At 40.7% G+C, this 20777-nt stretch overlaps 1 protein-coding gene across 3 annotated transcripts in view; it reads right to left on the bottom strand.

Moving 5' to 3' along the window:
- The window catches only part of fbxl17 (F-box and leucine-rich repeat protein 17), a 235529-nt gene that overhangs the window by 136390 nt on the left and 78362 nt on the right, over window positions 1-20777 (bottom strand). For all 3 annotated transcript variants that reach the window (XR_004332166.1, XM_032516861.1, XM_032516860.1), the window contains exons 7-8: window positions 18128-18235; window positions 5407-5537 (exon numbers count right to left, since the gene is read on the bottom strand). Coding sequence is in view for 2 of the 3 variants with exons in the window: in XM_032516861.1 (XP_032372752.1) it covers window positions 5407-5537; window positions 18128-18235 (239 nt within the window). In the remaining variant the exon portion in view is untranslated. The remainder of the gene's footprint in view (window positions 1-5406; window positions 5538-18127; window positions 18236-20777) is intronic.

The raw sequence follows: 20777 nt of genomic DNA, 5'->3' as shown, positions 1-20777 counted from the left end.
GCAGAAATTACAAGTTTGTCCTTTCACTTTTTTCAAGTAGCAATACTCAGCTGACTGTCGTGCCTTATGTCATAAGTACGAGTAGGTTCAGAGCAGAGAAAGAAAATAAGATCACAGGCTGTTTTCCAAGGCCATTATTTATCAAACTGTCACCAACAGATAAATGGTGACGATTCTTCACCTTTTTTCCTGTTAAGAACGACTTATTATATTTCATAGCACCTAAATGCTTTACTTATCAGAGCGATTTTTGTGTAACAGCTAATACACACACACACACACATTATATATATATATATATATATATATATATATTATATATATATATATATATATATATATATATATATAGCAGTAAACTAGCAACTTACCTGCTATCTTGTCTCGCCAGAGTTAAAAACATCATTCCTCAAACTTTTACTTTGCTCGGGACTTGTCTCTTTATAGTTTAGCCAATTTACTATAACTACATGCCTATTTAATTACCACTACAGCTTAATTTCATGTGTTAACTGCTACGGGAAATTTTACAGATTTTAAGTTTTTTGCTCACAAGTTGGCTTCTTGAAGTATTGTTTAGTGTAGTCTCTAGAACTTTGACAAATACAGGCACTGGTCTTCGTGCACTAAAAGCTCAAGGTACTGTACATATCTTCAAAAGATCTGGTACTGATCTCCTGTTGGTCAGGTCTGGATCAATACTGCATCCAAAATATCTGCCTTGATTAATGCTACTATACCTGTTACTGTCACTGTTTTACTTCTGAATGATTTGTCAGCCCTTCGGCTCTCTAAAACTCAAAAATGTGCTAAATTGGCTGGACTTACAGCTGCTAAGAAAATTATTGCAGCACATTGGAAACCACCTCATGACTTGTACATGGACCCTTTCCTTTTTGGATGTTGTATACATGGAGCTCTCCACGGCTTGCATAAATGGAGCGCCACAAAAGACTTTGGACTCTTGGCTCAGCATTGCTGAGTCCTTGAAGTCCATGCTGCAGATTTGTGCTTTGGCCTCCTTGCTTCTGTCTGTGAATGTGTTTGGTCCCGTCTCCATCTCTCTGTCAATGTCTTTTGTTTGTTTGTGCGTTTGTGTGTGTTCGTGTGTGTCTGTTTCTGTGTCTCTTGTTGGTGAGGTGCGAGCTCCGTTCCTGCTGGTTTGGTTTTCTTGGGTTTCCCCCCTCCCCGTCTTTACTCTGTGTTTTTTTTTTGGTCCTGGGACGCGTTTCTATCTCCCAGTGTATTGTTTGTTAATTGTGTAATAAAATTTGACCACAAAAAATAAATAAAAATACAGGCACTGGTCACCTTCACTGTGGCCAATAAAAGTAGAGCAACCAACTGTCATTTGACATGTCGTTGATCATACTGATGTATCGTGTACTCATTTGATTTTTTTTAGGTTTAACACTTCTCCAAGCACTGTGGGATCTGCCAGCTGGCTACAACAGAGGCTATTTGGAATGAGTTTCCATTGCAAACGCCTCCAACTCCACACGCCTTACAATTTTAGAGAAGGTGTGTTTCTGAGAGAATGCTTCTCCAATTATTCCCTGCTTTATAAGCTCCTGAAAGTCACAGAGGGGCCCCCGGTCATGCCTCATCTAGTCTGAGATTTCTGTGTGAGAGGGGACAAAAATGTAGAACAGCCAATTTGGGCTGTGATTTGTGATGCTCGTAAGTGATGGAGATATGCCGAGAATGTTGGCGTGAAGAAGCAAAGAAGGAAAAAGGGATGCATATTGATTCCCCTGTTTAAATGAAGCTGTCGGAAAGTCAGAAATGAAGAAAGAGAGAAAAAGAGAGCACTGGCTTTTGGGAAAAACCAGTGCTCTCTTTTTTGGGAAAAGCCCAACTTCCAACAACACAGATCTCATAAAAGAAATGACTCACTTACTCCATGCATCGACTTTCAGTGGGGACTACAGGCCAACTGACCAGAACTTGAGCACAAACACACACATGCATAGAAAGAGGAGGGACACACGTAAATCTGCACGTCAACACTGTGTCCAGCAGCAGGGCTAATGTTAGCAGAACAGACGCTGACTCTTTGCTTTGACCAAAACCACTGAGGAGGCTTCACCGCAACACACTCACACTTGAACAAACAGAAGCATGAAACTCAGATAAAATCCATGTTTAATCTTCTTTTCTTTCTGGCAGAAGAAGTGCACTGTGATTTTTTTTAACTTATTATATAAAAAAAAGAGGATACTATAAAAATTGTATCTCCAGTAGGAAAAACAGGTCTCTGGGTGTAAAATAATCTTTACACTAAGACACAACAAAAAAAAGACACACAAAGGTCACATGTATACCATGTGGAACCCAAAAGCTCCCCGGAGTTTCTGTGAGATGAAAAGAAACTGACTCCAAGCACCAAAAAAATGAAAGAAAACCATTTAACTTTGACAGTGTGTTCTCAACTCGGTTCTATAAAGGCCGTTTCACCTTGATCAACACAATCCCACAATGGTCTCCCATCATCGCCGGAAGAGGATACAGAGAAATAACAGGGCCAACACTGGCCACCTGCAGCACCTCTCATCCTATCTCCCCAAGAAATGACGCTGAACAAAAAAAAAATCGGCGTCCGACAGTCCCAATCTGCCTGTCGGACTGGAACGATGGGAAGTCCAAATTTGGTCATCGTTTCTCTCTTTCTTACCGTTTTCGGCCATTACTGAGGAAGATAAGGGGAGCCAGAGGACACAGTGTGTTTTTTTTATTATCCTTAAAGATGAGAGAGAAAAAGAAAGAAAAAATGACTTAAGTGTTTTGCCCCCCCATAGAGCTCTATCTCTCCAATTGCACCTAGTAGGGGGACAAATTGATCCTGGAAATAAGGGGTCATTTCCTCTGCCTGTTTACAGCACACTGTGACCCAGCTGTGCCCTCGGAGAGCTAATGTGAGTGGGGTTTATCATTTAGATCTTCACTGTGACAACAAGTGTGTGTGTGTGTGTGTGTGTGTGTGTGTATGTGTGTGTGTGTGCGTGTGTGCGTGCGTGCGTGCATGCGTGTGCTTGTAGCAGTGACCCTGACATCTCTTTGACTCAAATAGACCTTTTCAGCCTCTCTCTCTCTCAATTCAATTCAATTTGCTTTATTGGCATGAATGTAACACAAACAATATTGCCAAAGCAGCACACAAAATTAATACAAATACAAATTCAACAATATAAATAATCATATATAAACCAAAGTGACAATAACAACAATATACCAATGGTAATAAACAAATTAATATGAGCCAGCTATTCAAATAATAATAGAAAGTGTTCTGTCTCTCTCTCTCTTCATCTCCCTACACTGACATTTTGTCAGTAGTAGGAACAGAGCTGGATTATTCCTACAATACATCCATGGTGTAAACAACACAGTTCACAATGGAACGCACCTCAGACTTTCACTTCCCTACTGCCTCTGCTTCATACCTAAGCCAACAACATACCAGCTGCATGCTGCAACACACCTACACACACACACACACACACACACACACACACACACACACACACACACACACACACACACACACACACACACACACACATTTTATCTCCCTCCCGCTCAACCTGCCACACTGTGGAAATTCCAATATTCCCACAGGTGATCCAGACAAATCCAGTCAGACACACACACACCTTCAGCCCCTGAACCAATGCAGTAAATATCATTATGGAATCACTCCAGCCGTGTGTGTGTGTGTGTGTGTGTGTGTGTGTGTGTGTGTGTGTGTGTGTGTGTGTGTGTGGTGTGTGTGTGTGTGTGTGTGTGTGTGATAAAGGAAGAAGGTGATAAACCCATGTGAATTGAGGATTTCACCAAACTCCATGTTTTTTGATTGAAAGGAGGCGGGTAAGGTATTACCATAACCTTCCCACCATATGTCTGCTGTTAACTCAATAATGCAAGAATAATTTGCACGTGCACACACACACACACACCACACACACCACACACACACACACACACACACACACACACACACACACACACCACACACACACACACACACACACACCACACACACACCACACACACACACACACACAGTTGCTATGCACCATGGTAAATTCAATATTGTTTTCACACTCCTAAGCCAGAGTGGGAGTACAGTCGGCAGAGAAGCCACAGCCTTAGCTGTAAATCAATAGATTAAATAGAAATACATGAATAAAACACAAGATAATAAATAAAAGAGGAGATGCTTTACTCCAATTTGAGAGAGAAAGGGGGAAAGAAAAGAAAGGAGCGGGGGCAGCAAGAAAGATGACCAGGGAGACAGAAACAAATGAAAAATAACTTCTTGCTGTCCTTTCAACTGGTGTTTTTAATTATTACTGTATGGTTATCCTACCCAGCGCAAGAGTCTGCATGCTTGCATAAGGAGTGGATCTGTTTTAGTACATTATGTACTGTATATGTTTTTGAATGTGTGCCCCATATAATGTGTCCTTCTGTCAATGCCAGTACAAAAACATCTGTGGGGCCTTGATTTAGGAGGCAAAGGTGTCAAACAAGAACAGAGTTTGATCACTTGTGAAGCTTTTCCATAACTACCTCAAATATGGTTCAGCTTTAAGTGTTTTCGTGAGTTTTGTATGTACCTTTTGTGTGTAGAGCTATTAGGATCCTTAATCGACTAATAGATTAGTTGAATTAATTAAAAAGAACAGTCAAACTGGCTCACCATTGTCCCTCCCAAGAATAAAAGGCACCCTGTGGAGGTTTCTTGCGAACAAAGAAAAGTTATGTTTGTATTTTCTTTTCCCCTCAAATCACTCGCCTGTGAGGCCTAAATATGTTGAATTAAAGTGGACAAAAACTCCACGGGGTGGCTTTAAAGAAGTGATGCAGAAGGATCTCAAGATCTCACTAAATAAACAAAGACAAATTTGTGAATATTACTGTGATGCCGAGAAGTGACTATTACTTATGAATAATCAATAACAGCTCCCCATGAAACATCATGAAATATTACGAATCAATGAAAGATGTCTTGCCAGCTAAGACCCCAAAGAGCCTAATCTTTTGTATTTCTTTTTAAGTATTAGCAAAATGATTAGTATTGGATTTATAATAATACTGCTCTTGAATTATGAAACTAAAACATTACACTAACCGTTACTGTTGTAATTTGTTTTTTTCCTAACCACTTATTGCAAACCTTGCTGTCCGAGGAGGGAGGTCTCTCATTGAGTTGCCTCTCTTAAGATTTCTTACAGTTCTTCCATCCGAAATGATAATTATTTTACGAGTTTTTTTCTTGTCACGTTTGACAGCCTGTGCTAGGTCAGTGATTGTTACATAGTGGGCCAGCAATGCCCACTGATCATCACATCACTGCATGTGGTAGTGGTCTATACAAAGACAACTAGACTTGACTCGACATACCTGTCGTTGATGCTCCAGTTGAGGCAGAGGTTGAGGGAACTGAGGTTGCGACATTTCCTCACCACCTCCATCACCGTCTCGTTGTTGAGCTCTGAGATGTGCCGCAGGTCGAGGACATTCAGGTTCCGCAGCTACAAGAGACAGCCCACAAAAACATAAAGATCATTCAATCATATCAAATTCACACAAATAGCAATCTGTGCAGCACAGACAACCTAATAACACCCATATAAAGCAACTAAACAACATGTAGGCATCCCTATTTCCAGTCAACACATTATGTTAGTTTTTTATTATTATAGGAAGAACGGTATACAGAGATGCAGGAAACACAATTCCCTGTCTGTTCATGACCAGCAGTAGATTTGTTATTATGAGCAGTGCAAAAAGGGAAGCTACAGGAAGATAAATATTTGGTGAAGGCATGTACTGTATGGTATACAAGCCTGCTGAATTACATGGATGGTGGAAATGTGGAAAGCATCTCTCTACACACTGAGCAAACTTGTATGCTGCCACATGTACTGAAAAATAGCACACATGCGGAATAAAACCCAACAAGGCAGAGAAATGATACAAAATTGCTTGCTGTTACTGTTTATCATTTTGTGTCTGCATGCCTGGTGTGAGGGGTTACGAGCCAATATGAGCATTCGCTTTCCCTTTTCCTTTCATCTCTCCGACTTTCAATGATCCCTCTTTTCCGATCTGAATACTCTATAAGAAGGGGTTTAGATTAATCCTACAGTCGAAAATCTCTACTTCCTCTTAGAAACCACACTGACACACTGTTCAACAAGCGTGCCTGATAGCTGAATTTACCAAAAGGCTTTTCAAGTCACAGCCCAGGTGTATTTTCTTTGATACATACTCAAAACGATTTAAGGCACAGGTGCATGCGCACACATACTGTACGCTCTCACACTCACACACCAGGGATGTAGGATAACAGAGGTAGGATATCCCTGCCAGCCGCAAGGGAGGCCAGGAGGTAAATGTCAAGGCCAAGGCTAAAGAGAAAACAAGCTTACAGTTGGTGTTAAGATCACTGGGTACTATTGTCGGCTCCATAGGCATGACATACAACTACCACAATGAACACACCTGGGGGGAATGGATGCGGACCAAAGCTCGCTGGGTGAAGTAAGCGCACATGTAAACACTCCTCCCTGTCCCCACATACTGAGACTCAAAACACAGAAACGCACCCACCGACTGTAAAGTGTGTGATGCTGCACTGCGCTGAATGTTTTATAAAGGTTTTCAAAACTTTTACCTCTGTGTAGATGCTCCATTTATCTTTCTCTCTGTTATGATGTACTGTATGTGGCCTGTGGCTGTTTTGTCACTCCTCAAACTGGTTCCACACCTCTTGTGATAAAAGGTTTGCTTAGGCATGAAATAAACATGAAACAGATCTATGGTGTCTGTTTGTGGTGTATGCGCACCTATACTTTGAAGGCATGCTTAGATAATGAAATACACATTAAACACCTTGTATGTACAAAGACGGGTCACGAATGCAGCAGTGTTTTGTCAGGGACAGCTAAACTGACATGATTAACATGGTATTTAATGAAGGGGGAAAATCTTTTACTGTGTGAATTAACAGAGCAAGCAGATGCTCACACATGTGCACGAAAACACAGATAAACCCCACGCATACACACACACACACACACACGCTTACACAAACTGTCATTTGCTCCTGTGGCCACTGTTGGATCGAAGTGATGAATTATTCATGCAGAATTAGGCTGATCTGTGTGTGCAGGTCTGTCTTTGTCACACACAACACACACACACACACACACACACACACACACACACACACACACCCACACACACACACACACCACACACACACACACACACACACACACACACACACACACACACACACACACCACATTTGCATTCAGTTGTTTGTTAAGGGTATTGAGCCTGGAGTAAATTGCAGAAGCCCCAACATCAAAAGTAGTACTTGTTCTCCAAATCTTCAAAACTGCTTATGTCTGCTATAGTAGAATTTCTACTACAACCAATAGTAACGGTTTCATTGATGTGGATAACCAATGAGAAACCAGGCCAACCAGTGTGAGTTTTCATTGGCTGAGAATGTAGCTAGGTGGAAGACAATTTGAAAATGTAGCAGATGTCTGCGTGAAGGGGCGAGGCAGAGTCACGGCTGAGACTGTAACTTTGTTAATCCATCTGTAGAAAAAAGACTGCAGAGAAAATTAATTCCACAGTTTAGCAGACATCTCCTGAAAGAAAAATAATCCCTGAAAGGAAAAGTCACACAAAAACCCCGCTCTCAGTAATTAGTCACCCCTCCAGAATGTGACAGGCCACAGTGGCAGTGTTTGTTTTCTCTTAGTTGACAGATTAACAGAATTTGACTCATAGGTAAAAAGGTTGTAAAGCTTCCAATCTTATTTAATCATTTCCACTTCTAATGGAGACTATTTTCTGCTTGTGAATTTCTGCAATCCGAGGATAAACAAAAAGAAATGGAAAGAAATGGAGGAGGTAGCACGAAAGCTTGAGACAGAGAGGAAGACAAAGCGAGTGAGTCACACAGCATAGAGAGAAAGGAAGAGAGCGACGCAAACCGAAGGCCATTAAACTCCTTAAGAGGCCATTAAACTCCTTAATAATGAAGGTCCCGTCCAATGATATATATATTTTGTGTATCTATTTTATTCTCTTCTTTCTCCCAGCTGGTCTGGTTCTCTACCCCCCCCCCCCCCCCCTTCATATTATTCTGGTTTATGGTACGAGTGGTGGTGTACATATGTTTTGTTTTTCCTCCTTGCCTTATCTGTGTTAATGTTGAATACCATGTGATGTGATCTGCAACCTAATTTCCCTATGGGGACAATAAACATGAACTAAGAACTAAGAGGAAAAGAGGTGTAAAGTGACGAGAGCAAATGAGTGAGAGAAAGAGCAACAGAATAGAGAGCAGGGGATTTGGCGAGGGAGTTCAGCAGATTTTTCTCCTCGTCGGCTGAGCTCTGTAACCAGGCAGAGTTTGTCTCGTCTCCTCTGAGTTGGCAGCTACACCTGGATAATTATTCATGCTGTTCATAAAAACATTGAAACCTGCCGAATCCAGCTGCTCTGAGGCCAGCGTGTCATCCCCGCCCCGTGCACACACATGAATGGCACAGGAATTAGGGCTGATTAAATGAATATTCCAACAATTATTTGCACACATGCACATTCACAATAGTGGTGGAAAATATATATGTGTGTATTAAGTCAAGTACTTTACTACGTGGAAATATTTTACTTTTTACGCCACTCAATTTATTTCACAGCTCTAATTACTGGTTACTTTTCAGATTGAAATATTACAGACAAAAAAATATTTAATCAGTTCATGATATATGATGCTTTGTCATAAGCAGTAATAATTGGTTCCACATAAGACATTGTACAAAGTACATGTGAATTCACCAATAATACTGATTTAATATTTTAATTTTAACTTTAACATACTCTCTACTTCTATTTTAAGTACATTTTGTTGCTAATACTCCTGTACTTTGTCTATTCAAGCAAAATTTAGGATGCTGCATTTTGACTTATAATAGTAATAAAGTATTATTGTTTTGATGCCACTTTTATTTAGTGAATGATCTGAATGCGTCTTCCATAACTAACTAAAACATGCACGACAAACTACTCTAAATACTAATAGTAAAATAAAACTGCTAATTTAGGTAGTTAATCATGAAAAATAAAAGTCATAACATCAAATTTCTTACCCACTAGTAAATAAATCAACCTGTCCTAAAATGTATTTGTTAAATTTTTAAAATCAACAATCCATTTCTTATTCAAATGTTCAATTCTGCCTAAAAATCCAAAACGTAAAGCAGAAAATTAATTATTCAACTACACAAAATAACAAATTGGATTTGAATCTTGGTTTATAGATTAATACTCAAATCAAATCAAATATAGAACGTAAAACTCCTTATGCAAAGATAAGAGAAAAGCCATTACTTCAGATTTTACAAGAGCTGGATATGCAAACAGCACTTGTCTGAGAAGTGGGTGTAGCACCATATTTCTCTTATTAGTAATTCAGTCCACATGACCAGAGGAGATGGGTGAGCTCCATGCAGCTTGGCTCCCACCTGCTTCAATTGCAAGCCTCTCTCAAACAGGAAAAATGAGAGCGCGAATTCAAACACAAAACGCCACTTTAGATGAAAGAAAAACTTTCTATTTCATAGGTACGTTTTTCCTTCAGCCAAGCACAGGCTGGAGTTCAATATTTGGAGAGGTTGATTTGACACTTAATTACATTAGTGTATGTCACAGTCTGGCACACAGTGGGTGAGTGGGTGTGTGCACCTGTTTATGCTCTGCCAGACTACAGAGCCATAACTACCTGCCTATTACTTAATTTATTTGCACAATGTCAAGCATCATGATGCCAAGCAGGAAGTTGAGGCCTGGTGGACCCCATGCAGAGGATATGATGTCATGGTTTGAACGCTGGCACAAAGCAGCGGGAGTTCATGGCTGTTGGTGTCCATCAACCTCAGTGGCCCGGCTGACAAGAAGCTAGATGACATTTAAAAAGCACGGACAGAGGGAGCATTGTTTCACTCGTACATAGTGAACATGTTGGGTTTGGAAAATATGAGCTGCTATTTCATTGCTGCAGTAGTTAATTTATAACCACTTCGAGATTTAGTATGTGAGTTTAGTCAATGAAAATATATGTTCTACTGTGGGAAATGCATATAGATTCACACACAAAAAAAACATGCATGCAAGAAATAACGGCGGTGGAAACTTTCCATTCTCAGATGGGCAAAGATGAGTACAGACAAGCTTAAATCTTCTAAACAATGCAGGTAAGAGTTTAGACTTCACTTTGAAGTAATATTCAAAGTCCTGAGCAAGAAGTCAAAGTCACAGGATGTTGTTGAGGTGGCATTGTGGCCCTGACACACTTTGCTCAGCTGTCCGCATGTGTTGGAAACTGTGTGAGACGCGATGAGGTGGGGGCGAAAAGGGGAGACGGGTGGCAGCAGTGTCACTAGGTGAACACAAGCGCGCACTCATGCATACACACTTTTTTTTTTTTTTTTTTTCTCTTCCATATCGGCGCATCCCAGAAAATTCAGTCAGACAAGAGAAAGCTGTGTCGAGACAACTATCCCTCGGCGGTAAGCCTAAATTCCCCCCCACACACACATGCACAGAAAACATAAACACACATAAATACATAGAGGCCTGTGCAGACAGAGTAATATGAATATTTGAACAAGGACTGTGGCAGAAACTGGAAAGGCCATGGGTCTGGTATCACAAATACATTGTCCGCATCAGTCATGGACCAGTGAGTCAATCCCTCTGTGTCTGTCTGTGTGTGTGTGTGTGTGTGTGTGTGTGTGTGTGTGTGTGTGTGTGTGTGTGTGTGTGTGTGTGTGTGTGTGTGTGTTGTGTGTGTGTGTGTGTGTGTGTGTACTTCTCTTTATCTGTCTTGTGCCCATCTACTGTCTATCACTCATTTTCCCTCTCCTACCCCCTTTTTCTCTCTCCCTTTCTCCCTTACAGTCGCTAATCCAGCATGTGTTGGTGTTGATAACAAACTCAGTGGTGAGGAAAGGCTCGAGGAGATAGAGCGAGCGTTGGTTTCTCTCCGGGCGCTCTAAGCCGAATGACCGCATAGGCACGCACATACACAAGCACAACCCAGTCTGACGGCACTGGATGACAGTCACAGTACAGTGGCAGTAGTTGGAACCCATAATGAGACATGATATCCCCCCCCCTCCAGAGGTCAAAAACCTCTCTATCTCTGTCTGTCTCTGGGTTAAAAGTCTTAAAGCCAAATGAATTATTCTTCAATTACTCTTGCAGGAGGCACACATCATCCTTAGGCTCTTCTCTGCTCATTATATTCATAAATCCCCCAATCTCCTTCATACAGCAGTGAGAGAAAATTATTATTACAATTTTGACTCATTTCGCGACCCCCACAACCCCATTACCTTTCTTCCTCCAAATCCCCTTTGCTTCTTCCATTCCCCTTTATCCGCTCCAGCACCCCTGAGACACAATGCACATGTACAAGTACACAGTCACACACACACACACATTTGTACATTGGAAAAGGTGTATACACACACACACACACACACACACACCTCTGGTTTGTGTTGGGGGTTATCAGTTTGAGACAGGGCACTGTGATTATGTATTTCCTGTGCTCTAGTCAGAGGGAGGAGATATGGGGCCAGCAGACTACAGCAAAGCCAGACACCACTCATCCTACATGCGGAGGGAGTGGTGGAGTGGAAGGTGTGGAGGTGACAGTGGGCGAAGACCTGTATCTTAACCGCTTTGTCTGTAACCACTTTAAACCTCTTTACCAACCCGCGGTTATGGCAATTTGGAACAAATAAATAACATTCCTTATGTTTTTTTATTTGTTTTTTTTACTTTTCTTTAAAGGTTGTGAGCCAAATTTTAACTTAAGATGTTGAGAGTGAATGCTGCTTTACTGAGCCACCAGGATGGATAGACCATATGATTCTGGTTAAGGAATTAAATGGCTCCCATGTCATACACCAGACTGTTTTATTTGCTCAGGAACACATACAGAGAATGAGGTATTGCCCACGGCCCAATTCTGTCAAATTTAGAGAGCATTTATCAAAAGGTCCTAACTTTTTTTCTGGGGAAGAACAACAAAAGCACTGGAGCAGCACGGCTGAATTAATCTACAAGACCTAAAATTAAGACCAGAAACATCCAAGTTCTGCACTTCAGAGAGACAACACATAGCCATTACAGTCTCCAAATATACCTCTTTTCATCTCTGACACATTCTTCAACAGTCTCTCCATTTGTTATGTCTTTGGCCTCCTCCTCCTCTCTCTCTCTTTCTCCCTCTCTCTCCCGAGGGTGGGACCTTTATACACAAAAAAGACATTTTGAGGCCCACAGGCGTCTTAGGGCAGTGATAGGCTGATGTATGAGGAGGGGCATTGTGAGTAGGCATGACAAGCAAAGGGAAGCCATCAGTGGGACATCTAAGGCTTGGGGAATGAAGGCTCTCTGGCACCCAGAGCTGCTCTCAAACACTGGCTCTCTGATAGAGCCGACCTTGGACTTAATCACTAGCAGAAGAAAAGAGCACCGCTTGACAAGAAGATGGAGAGAGAAGAGGGTGTGAGAGAGGAAGAAAGAGAGAGAGAAAACCTAGACGAGAGTAAAAGAGAGAAAAGGAGATACACAGAGAGAGTGACAATGACCAAGAGCAGAAAGAGATGTAAACAGGTAACAACACTGTTCAAAGAGATGGATAGTGACTCTGAGGGAGAGCACAGAAAATACATTACAGTATGTTGTCCCCTTCTAAAATACACACAATTCCATTTCTTTAAAGACACATATACACGCACACGCACACACACACACACACACACACACACTCAAGCAGAGTGAAACCTTTCACCCTTTAAATAACGGCCAGTGCCACTTCCACCTATCTGGCTTGTCACAGGCATGACTAAAAGGACAAACCCCCTAATACTGAATTAGGAGAATGATTAATCTCATCCACAAGAAAACATATAAAGTTCTCAAATGAGCTGAGAGAGAGCGCCAAATCGCTGAAAGCTCTGGGACACACACAAAGCCTCCATCCCAACTCGTTTTGTATCAATTACACACCTTTGGGACAAGCCTTATCAATAAAACTTTTATTAATGTCAAGATAACTTTGAGCTAGCTTTGAGCTTCAATTCAAACACCATAAATAAAAATGTACAGTGTATCCCTGGCACAGCAACATAAAGCCCAAATCAGAGACATGTTTGCGCTTAAACTCATCTCTATTTTTGGTTTGACATTTACAACCATGTGTAATGTCTGATTTCCAACAAGTAAGGAAGTGTTAGTAAAGTGTTAGAAAGATTGTTTTTTTCGATCAGTGGGCTTTATTCTTTCAGCCAGCCGGCAGAAATTTTGATTTTGCTTTTTAGTCGCTAACAAGATGATGATTATCAAACGGCGCCGGGCTCCAAATATTGAGTTGTGTTGCACATCACAGAGGAACCACAAAGCTCCTGTAGGACTGAAACACTGAAAAGCCATTAGTGGGGCATAAATGCCACAGCCACGGCCTATTTCAACATCAGCTCACTTGATTAAGAAAATACAATTTGAATTGATTTCCTCATACACTAATTTGTGAGGTCGGTATGAAGAAAAAATATTAATCTGAAATGAGTGTATATGAGAGAAGTTAATAAAAGTAATGGATTTTCTCCAGTTTTTTTCTGGTGATAGCTGAATAACAAGTGAGGAGGTTGGGAAGATTATCTCAGAGAGAGGTAGATAGAGAGAGAGAGAGAGAGAGCGCAATCGAGGAAGAAAAGAAGTGGGAGGGAGTGTGTAATAATCGAACAAGCGAGGAGCACTGCAGTCCTGAAATCGCATGCAGGTCCACGGAGTCATCAGAAATGCAACGATTCTAAACGCGAGTATATGATTTTCAATCGACACTGGATGGGACCAAGTGGGAATGAATGAGAGGAGGAATCAACTGCTAAACGAGATAATTACTGTCAGAGATTATAAGGGAAGGAGAGAGGGAAGTAAATGGACAGAGGCGGGGAGGGACTCGTAGAAATGATGGCTGCAATGACAGAAACTAAAAACCAAAAAAAAAGAGATGTGATTTGACTTTAAATCTGTACAGGCAAAATGTATGTGGTCAAAATATTACCCTTTAAACATTTCTGAATCGTCACCATTCATAAATCATGATCAAGTATCTTCAGAAATAATCAGTTTAACCGTTTCCAACCCTTCAGCGTACTTGCAGCTGAAGCATTTGCTCCCTCAGTGAAAGATTGGTGTAATGAGGGATAGCCCGACTGATGCAGGACTTTTTCAACGGATTTTAAGGGAATCAAGAAAATCCAAAAACGACATATCCCCCTATTTACTTACATTAACACATAACATTAATATTTTCTATCCTTCAAAGCAGGGGTCTTCAACGTATTTCAGGCCAAGGACCCCCAAACTGATGGCGAGATGGAGCGGGGACCCCCTAATTATATATATTGTATAAAATTGTGTTATATCAAACTGGTCCTATAGTGCCATGTGGTCATTGATGACTGAAAGACATCTTCTGCCTCCATTTATCTGTTTACTACAGTGTGTTGAATTCATGTTAATGTGTATTTAAAGACATTTCAATTAGTGGAAAAAATTGCAGGGGGGGGGTTGAAAAGTCTAATCAACCAAAACTTTTGCGACCCCCATGCAGTACCTCCGCGGACCCCCTAGGGGTCACGGACCCCAGTTGAAGATCCCTGCTTTAAAGTGTAACCTGGTAATCTTGTTTGAGCTGAACTCGAGTAGTTTATCTAACTTAGGTTAACTTAAGTAATTTAGATGTACAATGTGACGTAATGGTGGGTGTGGTTATAACAAATGCTGTCTCCCAATTGGGTGTGGCCTTGTTTGTAGGTGAAGTGAATGTCATGAGGATGGATAAAAAGTATAGCATAATGTATTCATATTTTCTTTTGCCAACATTGGATATTTACTTGTCCAAAAGCCATATTTATCGATTCAAAAATAAGTTATTTGTGTAGTTGGTCCATCCAGCCCCCCCGAGAGTTTGTTATGGAGACAAAAACAGGCGCCGAAAAGTCTGAAAAATGCCATTTGAGTGCAAGAATGTTTGGGAGCTATGTGGCTTGTGAAAAATGGTTCAGATATTGACTGATTTACTAATCTGTGTTCACAATAACTTCTCCAATCTCCCACTCAGGACCTGCTGCTAGTCTCCTAAAGAGGTGTGGCAGTGGCAATACCCCCGTGGCACAGATATAGGCAATTACTTCCCAGAGTTGGGGAATCTTCTTTCTAAACAGTTTCTGTTCTGACCCCACCCATAAGTGAATTTGGATGTGTTGAAGATGTGAATATATAATATTTACTGAAAGGGAAACTTTACACGTTTCTGTGCTCTCTTGTAGACACACTATGTAAGGTTTCTTACACACATCTTTGACACTGTTGTACTGTAATTGTGTTAGTGGTCTATAGCTCTTTAAGGAGCTATTACAAATACACTACGTGGCCAATTTATTAAGAACACCTGTACAATCGAATGACATTCAATAAAACAGCTCTGTCATTTAATAATGTTCATGAAGTTCAGAATGTTGAGTTTTCCTTAACATTGTCCGAGATTTACACTACATGTATAGATTAAATTACATGTTTATGATTGAGGTCATAGTTAGAAGTGGGGTTGTACTGCACTACTAACCTCAATGCTAAATCATCCAATACAAACACCTCTATGACAGTGTCAACAATAACTTCACATTTATTGGATTGGATTGCATTAGAGGTTAGGGGTTATACAAAAGCATAATTGGTCTCTACGGTGTGTGTGTGTGTGTGTATGTGTGTGTGGTGTGGTGTGTGTGTGGGGGGGGGGGGGGTCATACTTGCAGCATTTATGTGTGTATGCATGTGTGTGTTCTTTTTCTTGCGTCAAGTTGGTGAAGATGAAAATACGGTTCTGGATCCATCTCTGGTATCTGTCTCGTTAAATCTCATAACCTCAAATTAAAATTAAAAATTTTGTTGAAACAAAACTGCAGCTTAAGATAATGGGTATACAGTGTATATATATATAATATATACACACAACACACACACAAACAACACACACACACACACACACACACACACACACCACACACACACACACACACACATATATACATACATACATACATAATATAAATACATACATGAATATTATCAGAATAATTAACATCTGAACTCTTAAAACTTCACCTTGGTTAATACTGTAATAAATAATAATGAGGTGTGCGACTGTGCGTGTGGGCGGATGTGTATGCGTCCACCTCCAGGTATGCTAATGCTGTTATGACTGGCTGGCTTCATTACTGTCTGTCAACAACACACTGGCCAAGGTCAGCGGAGGCTGCAGAGATGATAGGGGGCCAAAACCAAGAGCACAAATTAATCTGCTGTTTAATCTAATAATGCAGTCCTATTAACACAACTGTAATTGCATTTGAGGAGGAATGGGCACACGCAGCCCACAAGGGTATGTTCATACTTGTGTGTACACCCAAGTACATCGAACTCATTGAATTGTACTACACACTCACACATAGGTGAACACACACACATTCTAGATTGATGTTATGCTGGATAAAGGAAATAAAAAAGAAAAAAAGCAAGGTGCAGTATTTCCTGGTGAATTCAATCCAAGTAATCACTGTGTGAGTGCATGTGTGTCCATGTTTATAGGGCACGGAACATCTTAAAACCACGGAGCCCTTCTCATTAGCATGGTAATATCCAAACAGCAGGGTGTAGTCAGAACAGCAGAGTATTATTAGGATTCATCTCATTAGGCTTTCATGAGATTTAAAAGTTTACACGAAATAACTTCTAAACTAAGTCTGAGATAAAACACAGCGAGATCCTGAGTTTACTCTCCAAAAGTTAATTTTACCCCCTGGAGACAATGCATGGCCGGCAGCAACGTGGAGAGCTGGCCCACGGTAACAGGATTAGACAAAAAAAAACCTTAGTCACGCTAAAACTTCTGTTGACATTTACTGGTACAAGTACATACTTCAAAAAAGTGAAACTGAAATTAACCTTTCAACGGTGCTGGAGGAACGATCTTCAATTTTACCTTAAAGCAACATCAACGACTCTTTGGTACCTTAAAACAACGTTTCCAAAATTGTTTTAGTGGTTCATCAAAAAAAAAAAAAACGGCACTTTTGCATTTGCTTTGTATCTCTATATCGGCTATAACCGCACTATGCAAGTTTGCCATATCAGGTAGCAGATCTGTAGTTCGATTGAGACAGCAGTAATGGACAATTCTGCTTCCAACCTGTAGGGGCACCGAAGAGGAAAGGTGCTTTGGTGTTGCTTTAAGTAAACACAAGATAGTCAAGAAGGTCCAAGGAACAACATGAGTGTGTGTAGTACTAAAGGGGGTAAGCCTCTCCTCTCTAAGCGTAACTCCCATGGCGCCATTTTAATACTACAAAGCCATCACCTGCAGTTAGCATCCCATTGACTGCCATTTACTTTGGCGCCACTTTGACAGCGAATAACTTTACATCTGAAGCATTTCAAGACTCTATTTGTCCGTTGTTAATTTCTAAAGAAACACAACAGTGTATGAAAGGTTCCATTACCTTGTAGCTCACGTTATGGCTTCGTAGCAGACATTTTAGTAAAAATAGGCTAACGATTGTGTCGCAAGCAACTTGCAAATCACCGTTTTGCCAGGAGAAGCTCACAGACAGTTTCGACTTACATCAGCTTTTGCTGTTTAGGTTTGATTACTAACATTAACTAGCATGTTAGTTAGCAGTAATTAGCCTGTACCTATGTTATCTCCTAACATACACCTACGCTGTTAGCCTCTGCTGTTGGGATTGATTGAGATTTCTTTTGCACAGCTACCAGAAGACTTACATCTTTCAGACACATTGCCCACGTCACAACTATGTCTTCAAGCTCAGTTGGGGGCTGCGCAGTAACGCCTAGCCATCACCGGAAAAAGTGCTTCTATTTTCCTTCGCTGGTCTCCGTCCAGAACAACGGGATCTGTTGGTCCACTTCTTTAACTGTCTATGGTAACACTTACCGCAGTGAGATGGATGACTCCCTGAGAGGTCACCGGGCATCCCATGAAGCCAACAAACTGCAGCTCAGGACAATGCTCTGCAACCGCTCGCACGGACCGATCAGTGACCTGGAGAATAGACCAGCAGGGAGAAAAGCGTTTACATTAGTATCCCAGGTAAGAAACCTCTTCATCATCATAGCTAAAACAGTTGCAACTATTATTCATGAAGTGATTTGAGGTCTTCTGCATAACACAAATCTGATTTAATTCATTCACAGGTTGAATATGTTTCATTCGTTCACATCTCCAGGATAAATATATGACATTCATGAGGAAAAAACACCCCCCTCGGTTAGACAGTTTGCTGTTGGGAAAGTTGAACTTGCCAGCAATTTGCGTGTTTTGCATTTGGCGTACAACAGAGAAGAGGAGGATCACAGAAGGAGAGAATAGGGAGGAGGATATCGGACACAACGGCTAAAAGAGCATATCTGCCAAGCAGCGTGGGCGTCGACCTATGATGGATGGCCCGTCCCCCATCCTTCACCCAGCCGTCTACTAACAGCTCATAATGGATCAGAGATCAATAGGGAAGCAGAACATTTTCACAAGCTTCCCCTGTAGTCATCAATATGGGTATTGATAGCTACTTCGCCTCTCTCATCACACTCAACACTGCAACAATAAGTGGGAGATTGTTTGTCTTCTCTGAAGGCCTCCTCAGTGCATCCTCAAAGTCTTTATCCATCACAAAGACAAAATGAGATAAGAAGAGAGACAGAACAGAGAGAATTGACTCTAAGCTGTGATTAACTGGGAAAACGAAGAACAACAAACATGAAAGAACATTAGAGAATAAAAAAAAAAAAATTGTAATCATCCCCCTCAAAATATTCAATGTTTCTTCATGAAATTCCCTAAAAGACAGTCAGGCATTAATTATACTTGAATACATGCAAAAAGCACATCAACTATCAATGGGCACGTTAAAACATGTCCTTATCAATTTAAACATATTTGAAACTAAAAGTCTGACAAAGTGCAGTTGGACTGAAATCTACCTCTGACATGTTTTGAAGAGTAAGTGAAAGAGCGTGACGTGCCTGAACATTGCTGTTGTAATGTTAAATACGAAATACTGAGCGCAGAGAAATTCAGAAGTAACACTTGAATACAAGGAGACAAAAGAGACATATTGTAAGAAATGCCTATATACCATTAAAGTAACATAAAACAATAATTTGAAACTGTTCTGGCATAATCACTTGTTTTTCAGCCACACTTATTGTACAAAAGACAACTAATCTACAAAGAATTTATGTAGAGCTAAATGAAACTCAATATCTGAAATTTGCAATTACACACAGTATGTGCTAGTTGTGTTGGTGGACTTTGGATTTCCTTATTCGTTTTTCTGTTTCCGATGCAGAAGGCTGACTCTGAACAGTCTAACAATCATTACCCATAGTGCAGGGAGGTTTCTTAACAGTGTATCAACAAGATAATTCATTAGCCAGTTAGACTGGGGTTGTAGTGATCAGATCAGAGTGAGACAGATCTCTAAAATTATAATGGTTGCTAAACTATTGATTTAAAGAGTATTACATAATTCAATAGGCGTGCCTGGAACAACAGTTTTGCTTTTAACTTAAGAGTAACATTTAGGTTTGTACCTGTAAATTGTGTGTTAAAGTGCTCATATTCTGCTCATTTTCTGGTTCATAATTGTAGTTAGAGGTTGTACCAGAATAGAATTACATGGCTTGATTTTCAAAAAACACCATATTTTTGTTGTACCGCACATTGCTGCAGCTCCTCTTTTCACCCTGTGTGTTGAGCTCTCAGTTTTAACTACAGAGTGAGGCCTCTCACTTCTGTTCCATCGTTGTTGGGAGTCGCACACGCACATTAGCTAGGTAAGGACAACTAGCCAGTCAGGTGGAGAGTAGGGCGGGGCCTGATAAGCAAATGATCCAAAACCAGTCGCTTCCGCCGGTAACCTATGGCTAGGGCTCAGCCGTACAACCTAGACTGGAGCAAGTTTCCGACTAAGTTATTTAAATGTTAAGTTAGTTTTTCATACTTAGCGTTTTATACTGCACTGTCGCCTGGACATGGCGATTCAACTATGTAAACTCTTCGGGCCTCCGCTCTAACTAGCTTGGTTTGAGGGCGTGGCCCACTAGCAGCTAGGCGAGCATTATAACATGTGTTACAAAGTGATGCACGTTCGTCACAGAAGTAATGGCTGGACTATAATAGAGCTGTTTGGAGCAGGTGGTGAACAGTGTTTACTGTTGGAGAAGGTAAGTCCCTTTGGGGTGGACTTTGGGCTTTTTCACTTTGTAAACCTATAACATGCACAAAAAAGATATATAACACAACAATGGAAAGGGGAAAAGCCAAAAAGCATAATATGAACACTTTAGATGACGGCCAGATTTTGAACCCAGAGCTTTGCAAAGAAAACTGATCACAAGAGAGAGGTTTTGAGATTCTAGCTCAATATCGGCTTTATAGAACCAGGTAAAGAACACTTCAACATGTAATGAATAAATATGTATAAACAGAACAGATGTGGTGAAAATAGATGGGAACGGAATGAACATGAAACATAGTTTACAGTGATCACACCACTACTAGTGAGCATTGCTCTTTACTGATTACT

Source organism: Etheostoma spectabile, chromosome 5, assembly GCF_008692095.1.
Source record: "Etheostoma spectabile isolate EspeVRDwgs_2016 chromosome 5, UIUC_Espe_1.0, whole genome shotgun sequence".
Lineage (NCBI taxonomy): Eukaryota > Metazoa > Chordata > Actinopteri > Perciformes > Percidae > Etheostoma > Etheostoma spectabile.
Note: the sequence above shows the minus strand (reverse complement) of the source record. Positions and strands in the feature narration are given on the sequence as shown.